Source organism: Myxine glutinosa, chromosome 5, assembly GCF_964187855.1.
Source record: "Myxine glutinosa chromosome 5, kmMyxGlut1.1, whole genome shotgun sequence".
Taxonomy (NCBI): Eukaryota; Metazoa; Chordata; class Myxini; order Myxiniformes; family Myxinidae; genus Myxine; species Myxine glutinosa.
In genome coordinates this window covers 202,678,015-202,704,543 of record NC_136265.1, presented here as the reverse complement: position 1 = coordinate 202,704,543, position 26,529 = coordinate 202,678,015, and the positions used below count along the sequence as shown (strand labels likewise).

At 44.6% G+C, this 26,529-nt stretch overlaps 1 protein-coding gene across 3 annotated transcripts in view; it reads right to left on the bottom strand.

The window, feature by feature from the left end:
- Positions 1–12,063: 12,063 nt before the first annotated feature.
- LOC137426512 (D-aspartate oxidase-like) overlaps positions 12,064–26,529 on the bottom strand; it is a 93,282-nt gene continuing 78,816 nt past the window's right edge. For 2 of the 3 annotated variants that reach the window (XM_068115099.2, XM_078779373.1), the window contains exons 3-5: positions 22,572–22,671; positions 22,001–22,174; positions 12,070–14,147 (exon numbers count right to left, since the gene is read on the bottom strand). In XM_068115099.2, coding sequence (XP_067971200.2) covers positions 13,445–14,147; positions 22,001–22,174; positions 22,572–22,671 — 977 coding nt within the window. In that variant the 3' untranslated portion in view covers positions 12,070–13,444. Of the gene's footprint in view, positions 14,148–22,000; positions 22,175–22,571; positions 22,672–26,529 lie in introns of all 3 variants that reach the window. The other variant, XM_068115098.2, reaches the window with a different exon arrangement.

Sequence of the window (26,529 nt, the reverse complement as noted above, 5' to 3'; positions counted from 1 at the left end):
TAATCGATGGGAAAATTAATGAAAACACCTGCTGACATTCCGTCCTCCCAAAAGTGAAAATCTTTCAACCACTTTTATTTTTGGTTATCAGGTTTTGACCAGGAAATCGATCGCCATAAAGTTTTGAAATTGCTTCAGCTCGTGCACAAATAACCTCATAACTCGCACAACTTTTAATATCATCGCTTCAAAGCAGCAGCGGCCGGGCACTTGCATCACCGCTTCAATGCCGTCCCTCCGGTGATACGATATGAAGATGATAGGTGGGTTTGGGGAGTGGGAGAGAGGTAGTGTTGCAATATAAACAAACATTGTTTGTGGGGGGGAAAAAAGAGGAAAAAATACACCTAGTTTAATTAATCAGACTTATGGACTCTTTACCAAACTTGTTGGTTCAGGGTGTAAAATGCTGTGCTTATAAAAAAAAACGATTTATTGTGCCTTGAATTATGGTCTCGATTTGAAGGCCAGTGTCCTGTTTACGTGCTGTATCAGCACTTGATGAAGCACAATAGTGTGTGTGGTATGTGTGTATTAAGTATTTTTGAAAAAAAGTGAGTAAGATAAGGAGGGAATGTAATGTACGGACGCTGAAGAGATTGCAATAATAGGATGCGAGGGATTTATGGGGCTAATTGGGGGTGCGAGGGTGTGGTGATAGGATAGATAGATAGGGTTAAAACTCCAGCAGATTAGTGTACTTGGAAGAGTTTTTCTTCGCTCATTGTGAGTGTTATTAATCGCACCGACGTGCCTTTCCACCCTGTGCCATCTTAAGCTATTTATCATTTTGATGCAGAAACCATCTTCCTTTCTGCTTCCATTGTAGCTCCACACCTCGGTGTCTGTCTGGTTTTTGAATGTGTAAACCGCCCGCTCTCCCGATCCATTGCACCTACGGCCTACGGTTTTAGAAACGTTTCGACCGGCTCCTCGGCCGGTGGAGTGCTACCCGATCCCTGCCAGCACAACATATCCAACCCTTGACCTAGTGGGAATGCGTTGTGTGCTGGATTGGTTTCAAACTTGGCACGGCTTGCATTTGCTGCCTCGGCAGAACGAAATACAAACGAATGCTTTCATAAATGATCGAGTGCGTTCGGTTGTGGCGCGAATTGTGTGACGTCCTGACGCGCAGTTTTATAGGACGTCACGGCTCTCAAATGATTGCGATTATGCTGATTGTGATACGTATTTTATGCACTTAAAAGTACAGCAATGTATAATATAACAACTCTGTTGCACAGATTGCAGAATCCATTTTTACAATAGAGCCTACAGGAAAGTTGTGGAAAAAGGAACATGCACAAATAGAAGTTTTAATAAACATTAACTTGCCCAAGTTGCTTACATCAAACTTTGTTCAGAAATTCCATCGTGTTGTTTTTTTTTTGTATTTTTTTTACGATGCCGGGGATAAATGGTGTGTGCTTGCGCGTGTGGTTATGCTTATGGGGGCCTGAAAATGCATTCCCCATCCCAATAATGCCATATTTAGATGAATTACAAATTACATAGAACCAATTTTTCCAAATGAACTTTTATTATATTCATAATTGAAGAGATCAAACTAAACACACTTTATCGCTGAATAGTAAGGTGGCTCAATTAAATATTTTGGAAATACTGTTACCGGGCGGACAAAAGTGCGAAATTTCCATTAAATGTTCCTCACGTCATAATGATTCATTTCATTAGGGTAGGTGCCCACAAATAGTACAACGAGACCTCGGTAGGTGATACTGAAATTAAACACACTAGGGCATGCCCGTACTATATCTATATCTAAAATTATATCCCCCCCCTCTATTTACATGAAATGGTTTGGTCCAAAGCGAACGGCTTGCGAGTGGTGACAATCCCCCCCCTCTATTTACATGCAATGGTTTGGTCCAAAGCGAACGGCTTCCGGAGTTTGGTAAAGAAATCGCCATCGCGTGCACAAACGCGCAGGAAAGCGAATGAATCGCAAATTCGTTTTTATTAGTTTTAAAACTTTATTAAAACATAGTTTAACGCCAACATAGTTTGCAAACGTGAAATAAATGAATACGCTCTCAAATGTGCCATCCGAGGCAGAGTGTGTCCGCCACGTTCGGCACACGCGATCGTTCACTGCTCTCTGATTGGTTGAATCGTTTTTTGGACATAGCTCGGTAAGTAATTGTCCGATTAATATGAAACCTTGAAAAGGCACATCCTCGGGTCCCCAGCAATATACCTGGCAAGTTAAAAGTATATCGGACCCGTGGTTGTCGAGAAACAGCGGTCACAGACAAACAAACGTACAGACAGACAGAGATTACTGGAATTATAGATAGATGATATTACCCACAGATATGACACATGTGCTCAGTAGGTCTTTTTATAACAGTTATTGGGGGGGGAAAAAATCAACACCAAACAGTGAAATACGCAAAAAATTAAACTGACAGATGCCACATGTACATTTATACACTTTAAATAAAAGAGTGTATCATATTTCTTATGTGATGGCTGTAAATAGGGGGGACAATGGCAAACAACATCTCTTGTAGTCTTAATGTTTCGGACAGTTTTATTCATACTTGCTCTTCAATATTTCAAATATTTGGGCAAATTTTGGATATTTAGTAATAACTGTGATTTATAATATGTATGAAGTAATCACATATAATTAAGAGCAGTATCATTTCTGGAATTTTTTTATTTTCCATTTTTAATGTATACCCTTCTGAATTTAATCATGGTACCCTAAAGAAATACTATGGAAAATTTGGTGCTGTTGGGCTGCCTGTCACGGTATTTCCTATAAGCCGCCTTACTACTGTTCAATTGTTGCTGCTCTCAGACGTGTGTGTGTGTGTGTGTGTGTGTGTGTGTGTGTGTGTGTGTGTGTGTGTGTGTGTGTGTGTGTGTGTGTGTGTGCGCGTGCGCGCGCGCGCCTCGCTATGGTTCACAGTTCACTCTGCTACACACAACAACCAATACATCCTATTCCCCTTTGTAATAATTGGTCAATGGATCGAAGTACCAAGACGCGGTGTCGTCATCTAATGTGATTATTATTATTTTTTTTTTAAACATATACTGTATATATATATATATATATATGTATATATATATATGTATATATATATATATATATATATATATATATATATATATATATATATATATATATATATATGTTTTTTTTTACACGAGATCACATTGCTTCACCTTTTTGTGTGATCTTTTTTCATTTAGGAAGTCATTTCGGAAGTTGGAGCAATGTTATCTTCTATATAAAAGCAAATGAGACGTTTGTTTGTGACCGCACTCCTCTGAGCCGCCAAGGTTAATCATGACAAAACTTTGTAGCATCACATTTCTTTTTACCACGATACACCTTACTTGGGGTTTTAAACACACGTTTTCTCACAATTCATAACTTATGATCGCAGGGAAGGGGTGGGAGTGTGCAAGGGGGTGGAAGCATCGAAGGGGTGGGATAGGAGAAAGAGGGAGGGGAAAGGGTGGGAGTATACAGGAAGGGGTGTATGGTTAGAGTCCCTGTATATATAGAGTCCCGACAACTTGCAATTGGAAGCCATTTTGTTTCCATCGAGCGCGGCGTACCGAACCTGTTTCCATTGTGTGTGAAGTGTAATGAGTCCGTTTTCTAATCAAAATGTCTTTCTCTGTGCCCAAAAGGGAAATTATATTTTGTAATGATTTAGTTTCATTCTCCCAACGCGTCTGAATAAGCATACAATCAGACAGGATTGATTTAACCTTAAAACGTATCACAGAAACTGCAGAAAAATGAAATGTAATGCGTGAGAAGGTTTACACTGATAAGTGCCTGATTTGAGGTGTGCAGAATGAGTACGAGAAACACACATGTAGGTAGTGATAGAATGGAGACATCTGAAAGAAGTGCAAGAAGAAGAAGGAAAGTCAAAGGCAGAGATGGAGGCACACCATTCAAGCTGGATGTGCACACCATTAAGAGAGTCGATCATCTTACTATAATTCACCAAATGTCCGTCTGCCCGTTCGAGGGTACCGCAAAAACGGCTCAATCGATCACAACTATATTTTGGGTGGGTATTTCTGGGACTCCTGGGAGTAAAATAGGCTATATTGTTTTTCCAGTTTTTCCAAACACGATGGAATAATATTTACTGATATGAACAGTGATGTGGCTTTTGTTGAAATTCTACAAATACCGTTTATTCTATGTACCAGGAGAGAGTAGATCGACTCATGACGAACTCTTCCAATATAAACGTGCGCTCTGAAGTAACATGGCAGCGTGTGCAAAGCGACTGAGAAACAGGTGTAGCGGCCGCTTCCGTGTTACAGATTCGGCGCGCACTCTTCACACAAACGTGTGACTGAGAAAGATGTGTAGCGGTCGCTTCCGTTTTGCAGAATTCAATCTTTTTTCAAAATGGGCGCCATGTACTGTTTAGATTTTGATGATTTGCCTGTGATGAGATTCAACGGATGTTTATATGAATCGTTTAAAATAAAAAAAAGACTTCAATTTCCGATATTTTGCCTTTTCATTTGGGCCTCCCAATTGAAGCCCCGCCCATAGGGCGGGTACCGTTGCTAGTTAGAAAATAATAACAATTGTGAGCGAAAAGAAGAGAGAGCTTGAGAAGATTGATTGATTGAGTGCTCTCCTTGAAGACAGGTCTTTGGCTGCTTGGCGAGAGTGATACTAGATGGTTTGCCATTGCCTTCCCAGCAGTTATTCATGGCAGGAATTTGTAATTGGTTCAGGATGCCGGTGATAGCTCGCCTACTCTTGGCGAAGGACACCGTGGAATTTTAACGTCCACTGACTAATGCCGGCAGATGGGAAGCCGAGTTTTAAAGTCCATCTGAGGGATGGCACACACATTGATGAATCACTCTGTGTCACTCACTGCCTGTGAAGCACCGGCATGACAGTATGTCTGTCTAACCTTTATGTCTTTCTTCCATGCTGATGCTTTTATCATATTTTGCCACCAAAACCCTGTGCAATCATGTCATATTCGCTATTTCCTCATGGTATGGCACCGATCGATTCACGGTGAATGGAAACAAAATGGCGTACATGGCCCACATGACCAGCCTCATAAAATATTTTCTTCCCGGGTTGATTTTCCTGATGCTTTCTTCTGAGCATATCAAAAATATTTTGCCTCTTACAAAATAATCCCTCAGTGACGTCACAGACTGCTTTGTCACAATCCATACCAAGCAGCTTCTAATGTTTGGGCTTAAAAACTATTCTGCCAGGAAATTTGGTTTGGATTGACTATGTAAAAGAAGTTAAGAGAAGAAAAAACAGGCTTCGTTAATGGCAAGTTTTTATTCCAGTGTACATTTTATCTCAGAACGTTACTTTAAATATAAAGAACCCACAATAATGAAAAAGTTATACGAATACGGGACAAGACAGATTGCGGATTTTGGGTCTCGCCTCTGAAGGACAAAGTGTACCTCTGACTACAATGGAACTACTCCCCATGGGCACAGATACAATTCATGAAAATAATAACCCAAACAATTTTATAAACTGAATTCCCATATGCAACAATGCGTTTCATATGTAAACATCGTTCTCTAATCTATATGATGGGCTAACAATCTTTTGGTTCAAACTTCTCTTATCCTTCATCTCGTCCAAGCAGAATACTCTATTTTGCAGTATAAATGACACACTGGGTTTTTTATGACCACAATCAATGTGCATGGAGGTTAAACGGCATGGTGATAGTGCGTGAAGCAACAGTGACGTAATGGTGACAGTGAGGTGGTGCATCTGATGGAGTTGGCACATTCAATGCAGGTCGAAAGATTACATTCGGCGTCGGTGTCCACGCAGTCCCACCTCATATCGGAGTCTGCAGGTCACAACGTCTCGAGCTTGCACTGGGAACGAAGACACATGCCCTGCTGCTGTAGTGGCTTTCCTGTAGAAGAGTGAAGGCCTCGGTCTCGGCTGGCCTCAGATTTTCTTTGGTGACAGATCCAAACTGGTGAGCATAACTTACTTATTGCTCCGTCACACTATGCTCTCCATGCTCTCATGCCCCAGCTTCTCTCTCTTTCTCTCTTTTTCTCTCTCTCTCTCTCTCTCTCTCTTCCAATGCTAACCTCATTGTACCTTCTCTGACCTGTTTCTAACCTATATAATTTTCTGTGTCCCAGGCTATTAAGTGGTTTTAGGGTGAGGAAGTTATCTCTAGTATAGTCTAGGAATGTGGTTACCATGGAAAATTACTGTGAGTTTGGTGTGGTACTCTTCCCTTGTATCCCTAAATAATTAATTTAATAATAACAACCAAGTTCCTTTTCTACAAAACACAGCAGACGATTGAAATAAAAGTAATACAATTAAATAATCAATGAAATAAAAGATCCTGTTGTAATAATGCAATGTGATCCAAAAGCAATCCAAGCAATCATTGGACATCAAGACAAGGCCATATATTCTGTTCATTAAAATGAAAATAACAGCAGAAGGCATGCACTTTAGAGTTATAATTTGACACTACATTAGTGAATTCACCGGGCCGAGCCCTACTGGACTCAAACCTGGTGATGCCGGAGTTAATACTCCACGAGATGGCCCGAGTGTGGAGGCTGGAATTGAGCCTGGAGCATGCTCAATGTCGGCTTGGGAATGTTGTAAGTCTATGTCTGTTGCACACGTCGAGAATGCAACTCGCACATGCCGGTTGTAATTTATTCGCACACTGAGCGATCAATCCCACAACCACTGGAACAAAAATGTTAAATATAAAGTTTACCATAATGGATGAATGAAACGATGGCAGGAAGCATGTAAACCAATGATAGTAATAAAATAATGGAGAAGAGGCTGTCCGATCGAAAAAGGAATTATGCTTATCAACGAAACAGGATCGACAGGTGGATCGGGTTCACAGGAGCACGTGCTACAAGTGCGATGAGCGTTACCAACAACCATCACCCACCGAGGATACCGAGCTGCTCAAAGATATCGTGAAAGTGAAGGTGAAATCCGAGTTTCTCGATGATTCATTCCCCGAAGACAAAGAGCCAAACGAAAGGCAGGAATGGTTTTTCTCATTCCACCTCTTCCAGCATGATAAACGCGAAGGAGTTGAATCGCCACATCACGAAGAGTTTTTATGGTGACGTCAACAGGATAAAAAGCACGATTTCTGCTTAGGGACCCAAGAAGGTCCATGTCTGTAAGTGGCTCCACATGTGTTGTGAGTGTCCGAAAGGTTTATCCCTCCGTTATCAGATAGCCTGGTTAGGTTAGATTAGATAGCCTGATCCCGATGTGTACCCTGGTTAGAATAGGTACACCGTATCCCTGCGGGTCGGAAGAGGCGACTAAGAGGGTTGGCGTCGAAGTGCATCCGGCCATAAAAACATTGCCTCAAAAAGAGAACCATGACAATTACAACTACATATGGGCAGGGTACAGCCCGAAGTGGAGATCGGTTTCTGAGGTTTCGGACATGGAATGTAGGGACAATGACAGGGAGATCAGGAGAAGTGGTGGAAGTATTGGTCAGAATAAGAGTGGACATATGTTGTGTGCAAGAGACGAGATGGAAGGGAAGTGGTGTGAGAATGGTGAAGGGTAGGCAGGGACAGAAATACAAGTTTGTGTGGCAAGGGTGCCCGGAGGGCGTGAATGGTGTTGGTGTCCTGTTTTCTGAGGAGTTTGTAGACAGTGTGGTGAGTGTGACTAGAGTGAGTGATAGGTTGATGATGGTGAAAATGATGATTGGAAAGCTCTTGGTGAACGTCATCTCAGGATATGCTCCGCAGGTTGGTCGGAGCGATGAAGAAAAGGACAAGTTTTGGTGTGCGATAGAGAAGCTGATGGAAAACGTGAAAGATGAGGAAGTTGTTGTGATAGCAGGAGACCTAAATGGACATGTGGGAAGGAGTACGGATGGTTTTGAGGGAGTTCATGGGGGTTACGGATATGGTGTGAGAAATGGAGAAGGTGAAAGGATTTTGGAGTTTGCTGATGGAGCTGATTTGTTGATTTGTAATACTCAGTTCCAGAAAGGGGATAATAAGCTTGTTACATACACGTCAGGTGGGTCGATGACAACCGTTGACTACCTGATGGTGCGTAGGCGAGATGGGGGCACCTCCGGGACACAAAGGTGATCCCGGGGGAGGAGGCTGTTTCACAGCACCACTTGGTTGTCTGCGACCTAAGGGTGAAAGGTGCGAGGAGAGCTTCGGCGGGTGAAGTACCAACCGAGAATGAAGGTGTGGAGGTTGAAAGAGGTGACAGTAAGGGAGGCATTAAAAGAGAGGCTGAGTAGGGTAGAGGATGATGTGGTTGAGCTTGAACGTGGTTGGATGTCAATGAAAGATAGTCTGTTGGGAGCCATTGGTGAGGTATGTGGATGGACAAAAGGACCACCGAGGCACTCGGAAACATGGTGGTGGGATGATGAAGTTGGAAAGAGGATTGACGAGAAGAGGAAGAAGTTCAAGGAGTGGCAGAAGGCGAAGGGTACGGGAGCAGAAACAGCAGAGCATGAAAGTTATAAGGCAGCCAAGAAGGCTGCAAAGAAAGAGGTAGCAAAGGCGCAGGAGGCATGTCGGAAAATGTTCGGAGAACGCTTGGATTCGGATGGGGTCAGAGATCGGTATTCAGGATTGCAAAGCAGATAGCGAAAGAGAGGTGTGATGTGATGAGGGTGAGTTGCTTGAAGGATGAAGTGGGACAAATCGTTGTGGACCCAGATGGAATTAAAGGAAGATGGAAAAGATATATGGAAATGCTGTTGAATACAGAGAATGAATGGGATGGCAACATAGAGAGTAACCCAGTTTTAGAACCGGCAGAGAAGATAAATGAGAAGGAAGCTGAGGAAGCGATAAAAGCAATTAAGAAAAAAAAAAAAAATGCGATAAAAGCAATGAAGAGTAGAAAAGTGGGAGGGCCGATGGGAGTTGTGGGAGATATGTTGAAGGCAGCAGGAAGTTGGGGTGTGAAGAGAATGACAGAGATCTGTAATCTGGTGGTGAAAGAATGCCGCATTCCAGTGGATTGGGAACTGAGTACCCTCGTCCCTCTATACAAGGGGAAAGGTGACCCTCTGGAGTGTGGCTCGTACCGAGCGATAAAGTTATTGGAGCATGGAATGAAGGTATTGGAAAGGGTGTTGGAGAGGAGGATAAGGAAGAAGGTGAAGATCGACGAAATGCAGTTGGGATTTATGCCAGGAAGAGGAACGACAGACGCGCTCTTTATGGTGAGGCAGTTGCTGGAGAAGAGGAAGAAGTTGTTTCTTGGGTTTGTTGATCTGGAGAAAGCATTCAATAGGGTTCCACGCAAAGTATTGACATGGGCATTGGGGAAGTTAGAAGTGGAGGAATGGTTGATCAGAGTAGTGATGGCAATGTACAAAAGAGCGCACACAGCTGTAAGGACGAAGGACTGGAACAGTGGTGAGTTTGAGGTGAAGGTGGGAGTGCATCAGGGGTTGGTACTAAGTCCACTACTATTTGTAGCTGTGATGGAGGTGCTGGCTCAGAACGTAAAGGAGGGTTTACCGTGGGAGTTGTTGTATGCAGTGATCTGGTGTTGATTGCGGAACGTATGGTTGGACTGAAGGAAAAGATGAACAAGTGGAAGGAATGTATGGAGACAAAAGGTCTGAAGGTGAATATAGGAAAGACGAAGGTGATGGCAAGTGGTAATGTGGTGAGGTGGAAAAAACTGGGAAGTGGCCATGTGCTGTGTGCAGGAAGGGTGTCGGAGTGAACTCCATTCAATGTACAATGTGCGCTGAGTGGGTTCATCAAAAATGTAGTGTTCTGAGAGGGTCATTAACCAGTGTGGCAGCTACATTCAAATGTAAGGTGTGCACAGAGGGAGCTGCAGATGGAGGAAATGTTGAGTTGGATCTTGGAGACGGCGTGAAGCTGGAAGGTGTGAAAAGATTTTGCTACCTCAGAGACATGCTGAATGGAGAAGGTGGATCAGACTCGGCAACGGTTGCTGGAGTGAGATGTGCATGGAAGAAGTTTCGGGAACTGAGTGGCGTGCTGATGAGGAGGGGAGTGTCGTTGAAGCTGAAGGGAAAGGTGTATGCTGCATGTGTGAGAAGTGTTATGATTTATGGGAGCGAGACATGGGTCATGAATGAAGAGCAGCAACAAAGGCTGGAAAGGGTGGAAATGCGAATGGTTCGGTGGATGTGCGGAGTGTCGTTGAGAGAGAGGAAGACAAATGATGAATTGCGAAAGATGATGGGAATAGAGCCTGTGATTGATGCTGTGAAGAGGAACAGGTTGAGATGGTTTGGTCATGTGTTGAGGAAGGATGAAAGTGACTGGTTGAGAAGAGTGATGGAAATGAATGTAGAAGGAAGGAGAGGACGGGGAAGACCGAGAAAGACTTGGCTAAAGATGGTGGAAGAAGAAATGCGGGCAAGGGGGTTAACAAGGAGAGATGCAGAAAATAGGGCAAAATGGAGAAGTTTGTCATGGGGACCGCAAGGCTAACCCCCACTCTAGCAGGGAAAATGGCCTTAAAATGCATGTTGTTGTTTGTTGTTGCTTATCAACGAAAATTATTTTGGTCTTGCTGATGTTGTACTCTATCCTCATTGACAGACTCACTCAACAAGTAGGCAGACACACAGAAGAACAGGGTTAAAATATGCGGGAGGGGTGATGAGGAAAAAGAATGTTGTGGTTCAGGCCTAGGCAATCCGAGTGAAGTACCTTTGACTAGATCGGGTGGGGAGAGCAGGCAACTATTTCCCCGCGTGCTTCGTGCTGTGACGTGGGTCTCCAGCCGGTCCAGGAGAACTTGCCGTTGGCTTCCCCAGGATCACTGGACTGGTTGCTCCTTTTGCTGGGGTGGCTCAAATAATCCCCAGCGATGTTGAGGACTTTTGTGGAGAGGCTGAGAGAATCCACGCACGCTCCTCATCCTGTGAAAGTCCTGGCTCGACTGTGCTGACGCAGACCTCACACTCAGGATTTCCAGCCCAACTACCCGAATGCAGACCTCGCTCTCATAATTCCCAGCGAAACAAACTACCCTAATGAGGACCACGCTCTCAGGATTTCCAGCTCAACTGCCCTGACACAGACCCATCTCTCAGGATTCCTTGATCAACTGCCCTGATACCGACCCATCTCAGGATTTCTGGCTCAACTGCCCTGACAGACCCATCTCTCAGGATTCCTTGATCAACTGCCCTGATACCGACCCATCTCAGGATTTCCGGCTCAACTGCCCTGACACAGACCCATCTCTCAGGATTCCTTGATCAACTGCCCTGATACCGACCCATCTCTCAGGATTTCTGGCTCAACTGCCCTGATACCGACCCATCTCTCAGGATTCCAGGATAAACTGCCCTGATACCGACCCATCTCAGGATTTCCGGCTCAACTGCCCTGATACCGACCCATCTCTCAGGATTCCTTGATCAACTGCCCTGATACGGACCCATCTCAGGATTTCCGGCTCAACTGCCCTGATACCGACACACCTCTCAGGATTCCTGGACCAACTGCCCTGATACCGACCCATCTCAGGATTTCCGGCTCAACTGCCCTGATACCGACCCATCTCTCAGGATTCCTGGATCAACTGCCCTGATACCGACCCATCTCAGGATTTCCGGCTCAACTGCCCTGATACCGATCCATCTCTCAGGATTTCTGGATCAACTGCCCTGATAACGACCCACTTCTCAGGATTCCTGGCTCAACTGCCTTGATACCGATGCACCTCAGGATTTCCGTCTCAACTGCCCTGATACCGATGCACCTCAGGATTTCTGTCTCAACTGCCCTGATACCGACCCACCTCAGGATTCCTGGCTCGGCTGCCGATTCTCACACAAAACCCAGTTCAAAACTGTCCCTCTCTTTATGCCCTCAGAGGAGCTCATTGGTCACCTGGCTTCCACACACAGTTGATTGGCCCAATTCAATAGAACACTTACCCCATTCAGCTCAAGAGCCATTAGTAGTGAGGAGCAAGTGGATAACTCCATTAATCAAATAAATAAATAAAAAATAAGCACTTTTTTTTTTCTTTTTTTTTTTGTATACAAGATCGAGGCTCGTGAAAGAGCGAACATTAATCACACAGAAAGACAAACAGACACACAAAACAAATAACATCGGGAGCGGTAGACAAGATGGGGAGAGAGGGGGAAGGACACAAACACAACATTTGAGAGCAGGGACCGAGAGAAATGGAGACATCGAGAGAACTGTGGGAGGGAGAGGGCTTTGGGGGGAGGCATGGGAAGGGGGGGGGGGGGTGGGAGAGGTATAAAACATATGGACACTGCCAAGACTTCCAGGAAAGAAGTTGGAATTTCAAACAAGGTGGATCTGGGGTGAATTAGTGGGGGTAAAAAAGATCAAGGTTTTGGATGGGGGAAGATAAGAGATGGTGGTGAACAGCTGTTTTGAAGACCTGGAGGGAGGAGTGTGATTGAAGTGAGTGTGGGAGTTTGTTCCAGAGGCGGGAGAAAAGAGGAATGAAAGAGTGAAGGTGAGCAGAGAGCCGAGATTTCGGCAGTTTAACCATCAGAGGGTGGCTGGCAGATCTTGTGCGACCTGTAGGAATATTTGGGGGACAGAGCACAGAGAGAGCTGGGGGAGCAAGGCCGGAGAGGAGTCGGTAGAAGACAGATTAATTATCGTACTTGATTAGTTATATCCTAATTTAATAGCAAAAAAAAAAAAAAACCAACGGAATGGAGGGGAAATACATGGATCTACTAAACACTATCCTGCCCAGATTGGGGTTTACAATCCATCTACTCAACATGTAAATTAGGATATAACTAATCAAGTACGATAATTAATCACTTAGCCTAGAAAAACAAACAAAAAAAAAAAACACCCTTAGAGGCCATTTTTTCCCGCAAAGCGGGGGTTGGCCTTTTTCGGGCACCGTGGTTGTTGTTGTTTGTTGTTGTTGGTCCCCTTTTTGAAGCAAAAATGCTTCAATGCATTTGCCCTTCCTGCCGCCAACCCTGTTTGTCGCCTTTTACGACAAACAGGGAATTACCAGTGAACTTGTACTCAATTAGCCGACCTCGGAAGGATGACAGGCTGAGTCAACCCCCCTGGCGTTAATTCAGCGATCAACCGGGATTCGAACCCAGGATCCTAGGATCCTAAGCTGGCACCCTAGCCGCTAAGCCAACACCAGGCTACTTAGAATCATTAGCCTAGAACACACTTAGCCTAGAATCATTACAATATTGTATTCATCAAAATAACAGTTAGTTATTTTAGAATTATAACTTGACATTACATTATTGATTAGTTGCAATCACTATGATCCTCAGATTGTGGAAGATTGAACTAATTTTTGTTGAGCTCTTCTTCTTCTGTTACTGATATGTTTAACAGGCAAAGCAGAATGTGCCCTTAATCTGCAAGTGGGTACTGATGAAAATACTGCGTTCTAGAGTTTTGCTGGAATTCTGTTTGCTGGCCAAGCATCTTGGACTCCCTTACCCTCCGGATCATGAGCCCAGTCCAATACCCTGTCTGCAGCCTCAGTGGCACTGCCCCAGTGCAAACTGATTCCTCCACCACCATGTCCATAGCAGGTCACCAACCGCATCCGTTTACCCTGTGATCCCCTCAACCACAACCTATCAAGCCTGAGCTGTTTGCGGAAAGGTCTAAGCCCAACACCAATCCTCCAGCCTGTTTCACGATCACGTCCCCACGTATTCTTCGTGCATCCAGAATCGCAGAGGGAATTCCTCTTTTCGTCTTTGATAGCAAACTTATCGTTCTTGCTGTCACCAATTACATTCTTCAGAAATGGCATCACTGTGAAACACCTTGTCAAAATATCCCTTGTTTCACTATCTCTAACCCTCAGGTCTCCATCTCCAACAGCTTTTATCCCACCTAAAGTCACCATTCCACCTGCCCCAGGGTAGATATGTGTCATCCCATCCCCTATACGCACAAAAGAGTGGATCCCCGGAGCATACACATTTACAATCTGCCCCCTCACAGGGTAAAGGTCGGGGTCAGAGATGAGATGTGCTGAGCCCACTCCTGTGCAGAGCACAACCACGTCAGCTTGACCTTCGAGCTCAAAAAGGTCAGATAAGTGTTTTTCGATGATATTTACACCAAGAGCATTCAATCTGGCAAGGAGAGGTAGGAGGAGGAAGGGGATAATTAGCGTTAAACAGCAAAATATTTGGTAATGTAATAATACGAGTTTGCTGATAAGGAACTTTGACTCGGGAAGAGTCCATTAGACCCATCATCAAAGCTTGCACTATTATAACCAACTAGTGGTCGTTTTTTCGGTCTCTATCCTTTCTTTAGTTCTGAGTGTCAAACAAGGAAGCAGCAAAAAATTTAAGTCTTTGTTATGACCAAGTCGGGGTTTGAACCGCTGACCTAACATATTCAGAGCTAACCATTATATGCCACTAAGGCTGGTTAAGTTTGATTGGCTCAAACTAGCCTTATGGTGTAATTACCTTAATCAGATCCTTAAATTGGTGTAATTAAATTGGTGTAATTGTAGATGTAATTACCTTAAATTGGAGATCTCGCGAGATCTTGCCGGCGACGGCACGGATTTTCGAAGCTGTACACGTTCTCCACGTTTTCGAAATTAAGTAATTGTTCACAATTGTATTTTGTCGAAACTGTATTTATCTTTTGGTGTGTGTACCTGTACCTATAGTGTGTCCCTAGGAAGTTTCTCTGTGTTAATCTTTCATAAATTAATCGTTTGTTTGCCCCGCGTGTGTGGCCTTGTAGCCCGAGGCTTCCCCCATCGAAGTTTGTTCCTTTCTTCGCTGTTTTTGCTTGGGTCTTAGATTTTTCCCTTCTCCCCCAAACTTCCCCGAACACCTCCTCTTTGTCCAACGTTTTAACCCCCCCCCCCAAAAAAAAATCAACAACAACAACAAAAAAAACATTTATTTCCCTTTCCCAACGTGTGCTGTTGTCTAATCGTGTGCTTCTGTCCACGTGCGCTGTCTCGCCCCACCCCCATTATCTCCTTACCTTCCACCTTTTGCCCTGTTCACGTGACTCGTGGTTGTCCCTCTAGGCCCTCTCCCCATTGGTATTTTTGTGAATATAAGATTGTTCTTCACGGTTCTGTTTAAATATGTTTAAACTTTCCCCTGCAGTGTTTTATTCAGTGGTACATTACAACACACTGTTTTTCTTTCTATTTAAAATGCTCTTTTCAATTCCCTCCAAGTCGTTCCACTTCCAAAAAATATTCAATCTCTTACAATTCTTTCTCGCTACTTGCTCTAAATTCACATTCATTCCACCCCTCCTCTATCGTTCTTAAACGGATCGCTAACTTGGAAAATCACAATAAACCCAATTTGTTATAAATGTTCGTCGTTCATTAATCATCCACTTTCTAAACTCCCCCCTTGCCCCTGCCCTCCTAAACTCCGCCCTCGCCCCTCCCCTTCAAAACTCCCCCCCAACCCCTCCCCTTCAAATCTCCCCCCCCCTACCATCCCTCTCCAATTCTCCCCCCTCCCCCCTCCTCCTCAAAGCTGCCTCCTCCCCACTTCGTCTCCCTTCTATCTCACACCTCCACCTCCCCCAACATTCTACTGCCTCTGCCCTCCTCAAACAACCCCTCACTGTGCCTCATCCCATCATCATCAAACCTTTCGTCCTCCTCATCCTTCCCTTTCTTGTAACTCTTCTGTAATCTCTGACAGACACACTATCAACTGCTCTCCCGACCTCCCCCTCTCATCCTTCATCTGACCCTACCCGTCCCCTCCCCTCTCCTGCACCCGATGCTCCCCCTCTCTCCTCATTAACGGTATGGACCTCAAACATCTGGGGCCTTCGCTCAAACCTGATTGATCTCTCCATTCAGGTTGCTTCTGACAATCCAGACTTGATCTGCTTAACGGAAACTTTCCTCTTTCAAGATGTCTCTGATTCCTTAATATCTCTTCCTGGTTACTCCCTCCTCCGGTATGACAGACCTGAGCCTCGTCCTGGTGGTGGGGTGGCTATCTTTATCAAAAACTCTCTTCCTCACTCTCCTTGCACTGCTCTCTCTCCACCCCACCCCCAGGAGTACCTCTGGCTACGGCTTCCTCTCCGCTCCCACCTTTTGTTCATATGTGTTCTGTACCGTCTTCCAAACAGTGATGACTCCATTTACATTTTGCTGTCGGACAACATGGACCAATTTCTAGCAACTCATCCAAACTCTCTCTTCCTCATATGTGGTGACTTCAACTGTCATCATGCCAGCTGGCTGGTTGTGGGTACCTCTCTCACCAGCCATGGCACCTCTGCAAAGGACTTCTGCAACTCATTGGGACTGACACAATCTGTCAATTTCCCGACCCGGATCTCAGTCAATGGAGTATCTTCTCTTCTCGACTTGGTTATGACAAACTTCCCTGCAAATGTCTGCTGCTCTTATTCTGCTCCAATCGGTTCTTCTGATCATGTGCTTGTTAAAGTGGACATCTCTCTGGCCATTCTCAGAGAGCCTCCTCAGCACCAATGAGTCTGGCATTTCACTCAGGCTGACTGACATGGTCTGCAAGCAGCCATCAATCATCTGGACTGGTCTCCCATCTCTACCGCCTCTGACATCAATTCCTCCTGGGAATTCTTCCAAAGCAAACTGCTCGTTCTCATGCATAGATTTATCCCATCTCGTCTTCAGTTGTCTTACCCTTCCTCCCGTCCATGGTACACTGAATCTTGTGGTGAGGCAGTTGCCCTGAAACAACTTGCCTTTGTCTCTTGGAAGGCAAATCCAACTGAAGGCAATCTCAGTTCCTTCCACCAAGCTCATAACAAGTGTGTGTCTACCCTCAGGAGTGCCAGGAAGCACTATTTCTCCACACTCAAGATTGAACTCTCAAACCTGTCTCCTTTCTCCAAATCCTGGAGGTGTCTGGCCAAATCCGTTTCTGGTGTTTGTTCCCCCTCCATCCCCTCCCTTACCTCAAATGGCTACACAGTTGACACCGCACGTGACAAAACCGAATGCCTCAACTCTGTGTTTGCCTCAAAATCTTGGGCCCAAACCCATCTCTCTGTTCCCACCTTACCCAGTCGAACTCAACTGCTCCTGGACTCCGTGTCCTTCTCTCCTGACAATGTGGAGAAGTTTGTCATAACCATCCATCCCAACTACATGTTCCTCGTCTGCGGTGATTTCCCAGCTGGCTGGGTGGTGGCTCAGCAACAAGCAGCCATGACTTTGCAACAAAGACCTTCCAAGATTGTGTGTCCGACCCACTGTAAACTTCCAAACATGGATTCATGAAAATGGTACGTTATGCCTTTTGTGCCTAGGAATGACTAACATTCCATCCAATCCCTCATGTTCCTATTCTGCGACTATTAGCTCCTCTGACCACTTTAGTCTTGAAGCCCATATCCTGGAGCTTTGATTATTGTAAAGGAGAAACTTCAACAATACAGAATATGGCTGTTCACAGGCAAATGGGCAGGGATTGCAATCGCCCTTTATAAAAAGGATTTGGCTGAAAACACTGCACCTGATATGCATTCTGCCTGGGAATACCTTCACAAAAGCCTACTTTTGCATGCACCAATTTATCCCATCCCCTCATATTCATCCTCTGGGCGCTGGTATCTGTGGGGGGAGGCATTTGCAGTGAGGAAAGCGACTTACTTTCCCAACGTAGAAATCTAATCTGTCCGAGGGCAACTGTAGTTAATTCGGGAAGGCCTAAACCAAGTGTGTCCATCCTGAGGCATGCCAGAAAATGCCATCTTGCAAATCTCAAGGTTGAAATCTCCAATCGGTGTCCTTCTTCCAAGTCATGGTGGCACTTTTTCAAGTCCTTCTCTGGTGTATGTTCCCCATCCATCCCCTCCAACACTTCAAATTGCATTAATGCAGACTGTGCCCAAGATATGGCAGAATGTCTGAACTCCGGTGTAGCCAACCCGTCCAGTTCTGACCCCGTCTTATCCCGATGTACCCACTGCCAATTTAACTCTATGTTCTCACCTGAGAAGGTAGAGAAAATTATGTCTGGCTTTAAGCCTCCTATGGCGACAGGCCGAGATGGCATTGGTGCCCAAGTTGTCAAATCCTCTCTGCCAATCTTGCTTCCCCTTTGTCTGCCCTATTCATTCTGTCCTCCTTTGGCTGTCTCTGGCCTGGAAGTCAAAAACATCACTCCTATCTCCAAAAAGGGTGTAAATACAGAGCCCATCAACTACAGAACAGTATCCTTACTTCGAATTACAAGCAAAGTCATGGAATCAATCATTGTTGCTGGTTTCAAGTCTTTCTTGTTTTCAAACAGCCTGATCTCTATCAGTCAATTTATCGTGGTAATTAAACTCTAGAACAATGGTTGGAGGCCCTAAATTGCAATTGAGAGGTCAGGACCATCTCCTTGGACATTCTGGCTTGCTGCTTTCCTTGCAAAGCTCTCTGCTTGTAGCATACAAGGCCATCTTCATTCCTGGATTTCTGACAAACTCATGCAGTCTACAATATGCCATCAAGTGGAACCCTCTGCCCCTTTCACCAATTGGAGGCTCAAATTTCTGAAGGCAGGCTTTTGGGCCCAGTCTTGTTACTCATCCATATTAATGACTTCTCCGATGCCCTGGAAAACCCCATCTTCCTTTTTTGCAGATGACTCCACATTGTGGTGTGTAGTACCTAATCCCACTGCTAGGTAAACAGCAGCTGCCTTTCTCTGCTGATCTGGAAATAATTAAGCTCTGGTCTGATAAATGGAACATTTTTCTCCACAGAAACCTGCTGTCTCTCAGGCACAGATTCATCCCATTTCATCTTCAATTACGCTGTCCTACGTCCTGCCAATGGTGCACTGAATCCTGTGGTGAGGAAGGAAAACCTGGCCGAAGGCAATCACAGTGCATTCCAAAAAGTCCACAACAAGTTTGTCTCCACCCTCAGAAGAACCAGAAAACAACATCTGTCCAACCTCAAGAATTAACTTTGAAACATGTCTCCCTCCTCTAAAACCTGGTGGTGCCTTGTTAAGTCTCCTTCTGGAGTATGTTCCCTTCCGTCCATTCCCTCACTTCAAATGGCACCACAGCCGACTTCGCTCGTCGTCAGAAGGAAGAATGCCTCAATTCTGTGTTTGCTTCCAAATCTTGTGTCCCCAAACCCCTCACTCTTGGTGTGCACCCTTCCCAGTCATACCCAACTGCTCTTGGACTCTGTTTGCACCTGAGAAGGTGGAGATAATCCTTTCAACCCTTGACACTGACTCTGCAACTGGACTGGACGGCATCAGCTCACGTGTCCTAAAAACCTGCTCTGCTGCTCAACATCCTCTCTCTGCCCTTTTCACCCTGTTGTTTGTGCTAGGTCATCTTCCATCTACTTGGAAATCTGCCAACATTACTGCACTAAATAAAAAGGTGCAAAAAAATGATTCCCTTAACTACACACTTATCAGCTTACTTCCAAACATCAGCAAGGTCATGGAACCCATCATCACAGTTGATATGAAATCCTTCCTTTTCTCCAACAACCTCATCTCAGATCATGAATTTGGATTCTGACCAGGTTACTGCACCTTGGACATGCAGCTTCTACTCACCCAACAATGGATGAAGGCCTCAATGTCAGACATAAGATCAGGGCCGTCTCCCTGGCCATATCTCGTGTTTTTAATACAGTCTGTCATCCTGCCTTAGCCTCCAAATTGTGTGCCTATGGCATCCAAGGCCAACTCCACACATGGCTTACTGACTTCCTCAACTCTCATAGCAATGTGTGGCTCTCAACAGAATCCTTTCATCTCCTCTCCTTGTCAAGGCTGGAGTACCCCAAGGCAGTGTTCTGGGCCCAGTCCTATTCCTGATCTTTCATCAATGATCTCTGATTCTCTGCAAAATCCCTTTATCTATTGGCTCTGCCATGGCATCCCTAATCCTTCAGACAAAGCTGCAGCCTCTTCCCTCTCTTTAGACCTTGACAAAATCACAAGTGGTCAAGCACTTGGAATATGTCTTTCAATCCTGACAACTCTCACTCTCACTATCTCTCTCACTATCTCTCTCTGGAAGGACCATCTGGCAAACCCTCCAATATACTTTCTTAACAATCTTTTGAGGAAGATCAGTCATTCAAACGATTGGGTCTCACTATCAGTCATGATCTTTCTTGGGCATACGACATTTCAAAGTTGGCCTCCAAAGCCGACTGGGCATCCTCTGCTGTACAAAGTCCTTCCTATCTACCTCCAAAGCCTTCATCCACAGTTTGATGGAGTATTGCTCTCCCCTCTGGGCTGGTGCTCCTGCCTCACACCTAGCTCGGCTTCACGCTGTTGAAACCAAAGCTTTCAGAATCATTGGTATCTCCCGTGATGAAGCTAACTCCGAGGGCCTTTCACTTACTCACCGCAGTCAAGTTGGTGGTCTTTCTGTCTTCTACCGACTCCTCTCCGGCCTTGCTCCCCCAGCTCTCTCTGTGCTCTGCCCTCCAAATATTCCTGCACGGTGCACAAGATCTGCCAGCAACCCTCTTCTGGTGAAATTGCCAAAATCAAGACTCGCTGCTCACCTTCACTCTTTCATTCCTCTTTTTCCCCACCTCTGCAACAAATTCCCAAACTTTCTTCAATCGCACTCTCCTCCCTCCAGGTCTTCAAAACAGCTGTTCACCACCATCTCTTTTCTTCCCCCATCCAAAACCTTGATCTTTTCTACCCCCGTTACCTCCATTTTCTCTCCTGAAAGTCCTAGCTGTGTCCATCTTGTGTAACCCACCCCAGCCCTCTCCCTTCCACAGATCTCCCGATGTCTCCCCTCCCAACCCTCCACCCCGGCCAACCACATTGCAAAGCTAGTTTCCAAACCCAACCACAGATTGAGTATTCACCTCTGATCCAAATCATTCCTTGAAACAAATTAGAGCTACTCAGCCTCCATGGCTTTTGGAGTGAGTTCCTTCCCAAGGGCTGGCACCCCAACAACACATCTGTCTCCTGGATTCTGTGGATTCTAAAGCTCAATATTATTTGAATCTCCCGCAACGTAGCCGAAGCACAAGATGTGGCGCTTTCACGTCATAGGCAGTTCAGTCTCTTTTATATATATATATATTTTCTACCTTTTCTCCAATACTGGCCCCATCTGCTCTCTCTGTCATCTGACCCTCCACAATAACTCCAGGATGCACGCATTCTTCCAGTAACTCCCATATGGTTAAACTTCCAAAATCCAGGATGACTATACACCTCTGACTCTGTTCCTCGCTTCTCCAACATATGGAACAGCCTTCCAGAGGCTGTTCCTCCCCACTCTTCCAGTCAGGGCTTCAAGCAGGCAGTGCACTGCCACCTCGTGTCATACCCTCTCCTAGCCCATGATCTCTATTGCCCCATTAAGTCTTCCAAACCCAACCCTCTTATTTGCTGCATTCAGCGTTTCCTCCAAATCCGGACCCGGCTATATACTGCCATATTGGTGTTTCGCAGACAAAGCGATTCTTCAATGTATGAGCCCATCCGTTGGATGGACCTGTTTTTTTAAAACTGGGAATCCTGTCTGCCAGCATTAATTGGTGGATGTTAAAGATGCCACAGCGTCTTTCATGAAGAGTACGTGAGCTATCGCTGCTAACCTACAGCGGGTACTGCATCAGTTACAAATGTTTACAAATTCCTGCCTAATCTACAGGAGGCATTGCATCAGTGGCACAAATGTACCCCCAGCAAATGATGCTACCCGCAGTTATGTGCTGAATACAAAATAATATGTTTCCTCCTCTTGTCTGTCTCTCTTCCTTTGCAGTTTCTTTATTTTCTTGCTGGTTGCGCTCAGTGTTTGTCCCATTACCCCACTGGCAATTTAACCTTGCTCTTTCACTGGCCTCATTCTTGTAGAGAGAAAAAAATCCAGATACTTAAGTTCACCAACTAGGCATTGTAGCTATAAATTAAATAAAATCCTTGCCTTGTTACTCCAAGTTCTACATCACAAGTACCACAGATGTACAAACCTGAGCATAAGGTATGCCAGATATGTGGCGACGTCACACTGTAGGGTAGTTAAGTGGAATCCATGTGAACATCCCGGAAACATTGCCAACTCTTTGTCGGTTATTGCTCGGAAACCGAAAACATCTCCACCCCAAAAGGGGACTTCATCCTGGGTGGAATTGTAAAGTTGGTAACTGAAAAAGAGAAGCCAAAGAACTACATAATTAGTTCATGTTCACATCCTAGATTGATAAATTGATCAACCTGACCCTGAATTATCCCACTGGCATGTGTTTATATTTGTGTAACAAGGGCAACGCTGTTGCTTTAAATAATGTTTGCTTTGGTTTTCTTTTCAAAGCATAAATCGACAGGGAAATGTGAAAGACATGTGCTGCCCCTTTGTGCCCAAGCTGAGAAGGTGCTGCCCCCATGTGGTGAAGTGCAGATACAACCAGCTGCAGTATAATGCTTGATCACTGCACAACAATAATTTGAGTGTATCAAGAACTAAGAGCACAGTGTGTGGTGCAGGAGTAGATGCTTGATTAACATCAATCTGCAGCGAAAATGATAGCCTGCGATTGTTACCCATTGATTAAGCGGACGCCAGCATGGTGATCGTTGATCAGACGAAGGAAGTGAGAAAAGGTGTCCCTGAACCATTGCCGTTGAGAGCTCAGTGGTGTATCTGCACAGAGACATCATTTGCAAGTCATTCAAATATTTAAATACTCAAACATTTCCAATAAACAGCTTCGGCTGAGCCATCATTGGTTTCTGCCAGAGCTTCCAGGGGCGTTTTATTCTAAATGATTTGTTTTCAATTAATGCGGCATTTTTCTTCCTCAAAGGATGCAAAACAATACAATAGTGCAGCAGATAAACACAAAAATTGTGCATTTTATGAGAAAAGCATGAAATTTTTAACATAGTTAGTGCATACCAGAAGGTTTCTTTTCAGATGTGGAGGGAAGTCAGATTTGACCTCTGAGAACCGTGAGAGGTCAAATCCAATATGGCCGCCAGTCCACCGAGTCTAATGTTCAAACACGCTTAATTGTGGAACCAAATAGTGTAGAAAAACATTTTCGGTGTCGTTTCCAACTAAATTGGGGATGCCCAGAGGTGAATGATGCTTTCAATGAACTCCTATGCATGCCAAGTGAGGTCAGTGAAGGCTCAATGTTACTGCTAGAGCGATTTGTGGTGCTGATGTACGATAGAACCAGTGAGAGCACGGAAGTGAATGATGCCAGGAAACAGCTCTTCACACAGAAGTCTAGAACTCTAGAGAACATTCCTCCAACCCAGGCAACACTCAAGCAGCACATCAGGCGCACTTGCTACCAGGCCAACTGTTGTATCCAGGCATTGGTCATGGATCCAGAGATGCCAGACCCACCTGACTGGGGCTGGACAAAGGAGACAACTGGGTGGCAGCCTCTTTGGACCACTCTTCCTGAAGCATCAAATCGTGCCATGAATTGATCGACTGTGGCTGCAAGAAAGGGTGCACTGGACGCTGCAAGTGTGCCAAAGCTGCATTCAAGTGCACTGCACTGTGCTTCTGTTCTGGCGACCGTTAGATTTAGATCATTACCAATTTTCATCATTGCACTTGAGTTAATGTAAGCTTTGGTGGACATACTTGGTTAACTACAGTTATTTTTTCAGAGGTTATTGCATCATTCCTTGCAGTGTAAACCCTTTTTTTCATCATTTCTGGTCTTTGGGTGTTCTGTACCTATCCCTGTACCTGAAAAAATAAAGTTTTAAAAGTTCAAATGAACTTTTTCCAATAGCAGTTCCAACTGCAGTATCATAAAAATAGATATTTAACGTAATTTGACCTTGACCGTGACTAAATGCATGTCCTTGAGTTTGGGCGATCTCAAAAGTATCACCAAATGAATGGGCATCCCCAATTTAGTTGGAAATGACACCTATAAGCGCGTTTGAACATTAGACCCGGTGGACTGGTGGCCATTTTGGATTTGACCTCTCACGGTCCTCAGAGGTCAAATCTGACTTCCCTCCACATCTGAAAATAAACCGTATGGTATATACTAACTTTGCTAGAAATTTCATGCTTTTCTCAAAAAATGCACAATTTGTTAAAATATGAGAGCTTATCCGCTGTACTACAACCGATTTTGGCAGCAAGATAGCTCGGTAGGTTCGATCCCTGACGGGGTCATTCATTACTAAAACCACTGTTTTGTTGAGGTGCCACCAAGGGATCCTGCACATCGTGCTTTAGTTCAGAACATAAAGCTCACGTTCCACTCATCCGTTAGAATTTAGATGGTGGATGGAAAAGATCCCACAACCCTTTGAAAGATCAGCCTATTATGGGCTGGCATGCTGGCAAACATGTAATTTTCACGCACACAAATGGTGAGAAGATTATCCTGCACTATTAGTCTTCATTTTACAGCTTGTAATGGTGCACAAGTACTAAAATAAGTAAATAATGGTACACAATGTGAATAAACATTTGCCAAATATACCATTTGCAGTGCCACTCCTGAAGAACCGATTTGCATTCACATGGAGGCACTTAAATGTGAAATTAATTTTCAAAAGTTTAAAATGTCGAAGAGGAAGTGACGACGGATTCAGTTATGTGAGGAGAATGATGGACCACATACAGATACAACTGGATAGTTCATAGAACACTGTACTCCGTGCAGTGTTCAAATATATACTTCAACTTCAATAAAATAAAGATTGTTAAAGTCATATAAATAAATTATTTCCAGGTTTTCCCACCGTTTTACTCAGTGTCTAGTATTGGGTAGGGGTAAAGCAACTTTCAGGCCACCCGGTACAGTAAATAATAAAAAATTATTGAAGTAATCAACACAGGTTCCATCAAGGTGAATTACAAGAAACCACAATAAAAGTTACAAATAAGGGAATATGTGAAATTCGTTTTCATCAGCCTTATTTATTCATACTAGTGAGGTACCCGTGCTATGTACGGGTGGGAGGCCAGAAGCAAACAGACAATGCAGAAATGACGAATGCTAAAGCATGAAACCAATAAATTCCACATTCCTATAGCACCTTCAGTCGCACGTCAGACATGGACAGCAGGTTCGTGAAGGACTTCCATGAAAAACGTACCCGTTGGCAAACAAACGGGTACGTTTGTTACATACCAAGTCAATGGCGAATCTGCATATGGCGATCCGCGAATTCACGTTTAGAAAGTAGAACCGTCATGGCATGTTCATAATTGTCATCAAAATCTAAACAGTATTTGTAGAATTTCAATAAAAGCCACATCACTGTTCATATCGGTAAATATTATTCCATCGTGTTTGGAAAAACTGGAAAATTGGAAAACTTGGAAAAACAATATAGCCTATTTTACTCCGAGGGGTCCCAGGAATACCCACCCAAAATATCGTTGCGATCGGTCCAGCCGTTTTTGCGGTACCTTCGAACGGACGGATGGACATTTGGTGAATTATAGTAAGATGCAGCCTGTGGCTGATTGGCTGTACCATTTTCTGGGGTTGCAGCTGTGCCGCTGATGCAATGCCTCCTTACCAGCTCGTTGGTACTCATTTTGCCGACCTCGGAAGGATGACAGGCTGAGTCGACCTGCCTGATGTTAACTCAATGGGACGACAGAGGCTTGAACTCAAGACCTTAAGATCTTAAGCCAGCTACCTTAACCGTTAAGCAAACACCAGGCTTTTCATCAGCCTGTTTCCTTGCTTGAAAGTCGAGGATTGGGTTCAGATTGGCACCAAGGAAGCAACTTTCAACATAACAGCATGAAGATCCAAACTGCGAAGCAAAGGGCACACTGTGATGAAAATAGCAGAAAGGTTGAAGATCTGCAATGGTGTGAGGTACACTTTACAACCCCTCAAATAACCTGGCTCGATACAAGATGAGAAAAGGCCAGGAAGCCCAGAGAAACCTCCTCATGGTAAGACAAACACTTGAAGTTGCTCAGCTTGTGCGGTGAAAGAAAAGCAAGTCAGCAGCTTACAAATTAAATGAGAGCAGATCTGCACATTAACATCCCATCCAGCAATGTGTGAAGGAGGCCGATTGTAGCAGGTCTCCATGACAGAATTGCAGCAAATCTGGGGTGAATCTACCCCCGCTAATTCACCCCAGATCCACCTTGTTTGAAATTCCAACTTCTTTCCTGGAAGTCCTGGCAGTGTCCATATGTTTTATACCTCTCCCACCGCCCCCTTCCCACGCCCCCCCCCCCCCCAAAGCCCTCGCCCTCTCTCAGATCTCTCGATGTCTCCATGTCTCTCGGTCCCTGCTCTCAAATGTTGTGTTTGTGTCCTTCCCCCTCTCTCCCCATCTTGTCTACCGCTCCCTATGTTATATGTTTTTTGTGTCGGTTTGTCTTTCTGTGTGATTAATGTTCGCTCTTTCACGAGCCTCGACCTTGTATACAAAAAAAAAGAAAAAAAAGAAAAAAGAAACCAGTGCTGTGACCACACAAGGTCAAAAGACTGAAATCTGCAAGGCAACACCAATATTTGGGTGACTGAACAATGTAACCTGG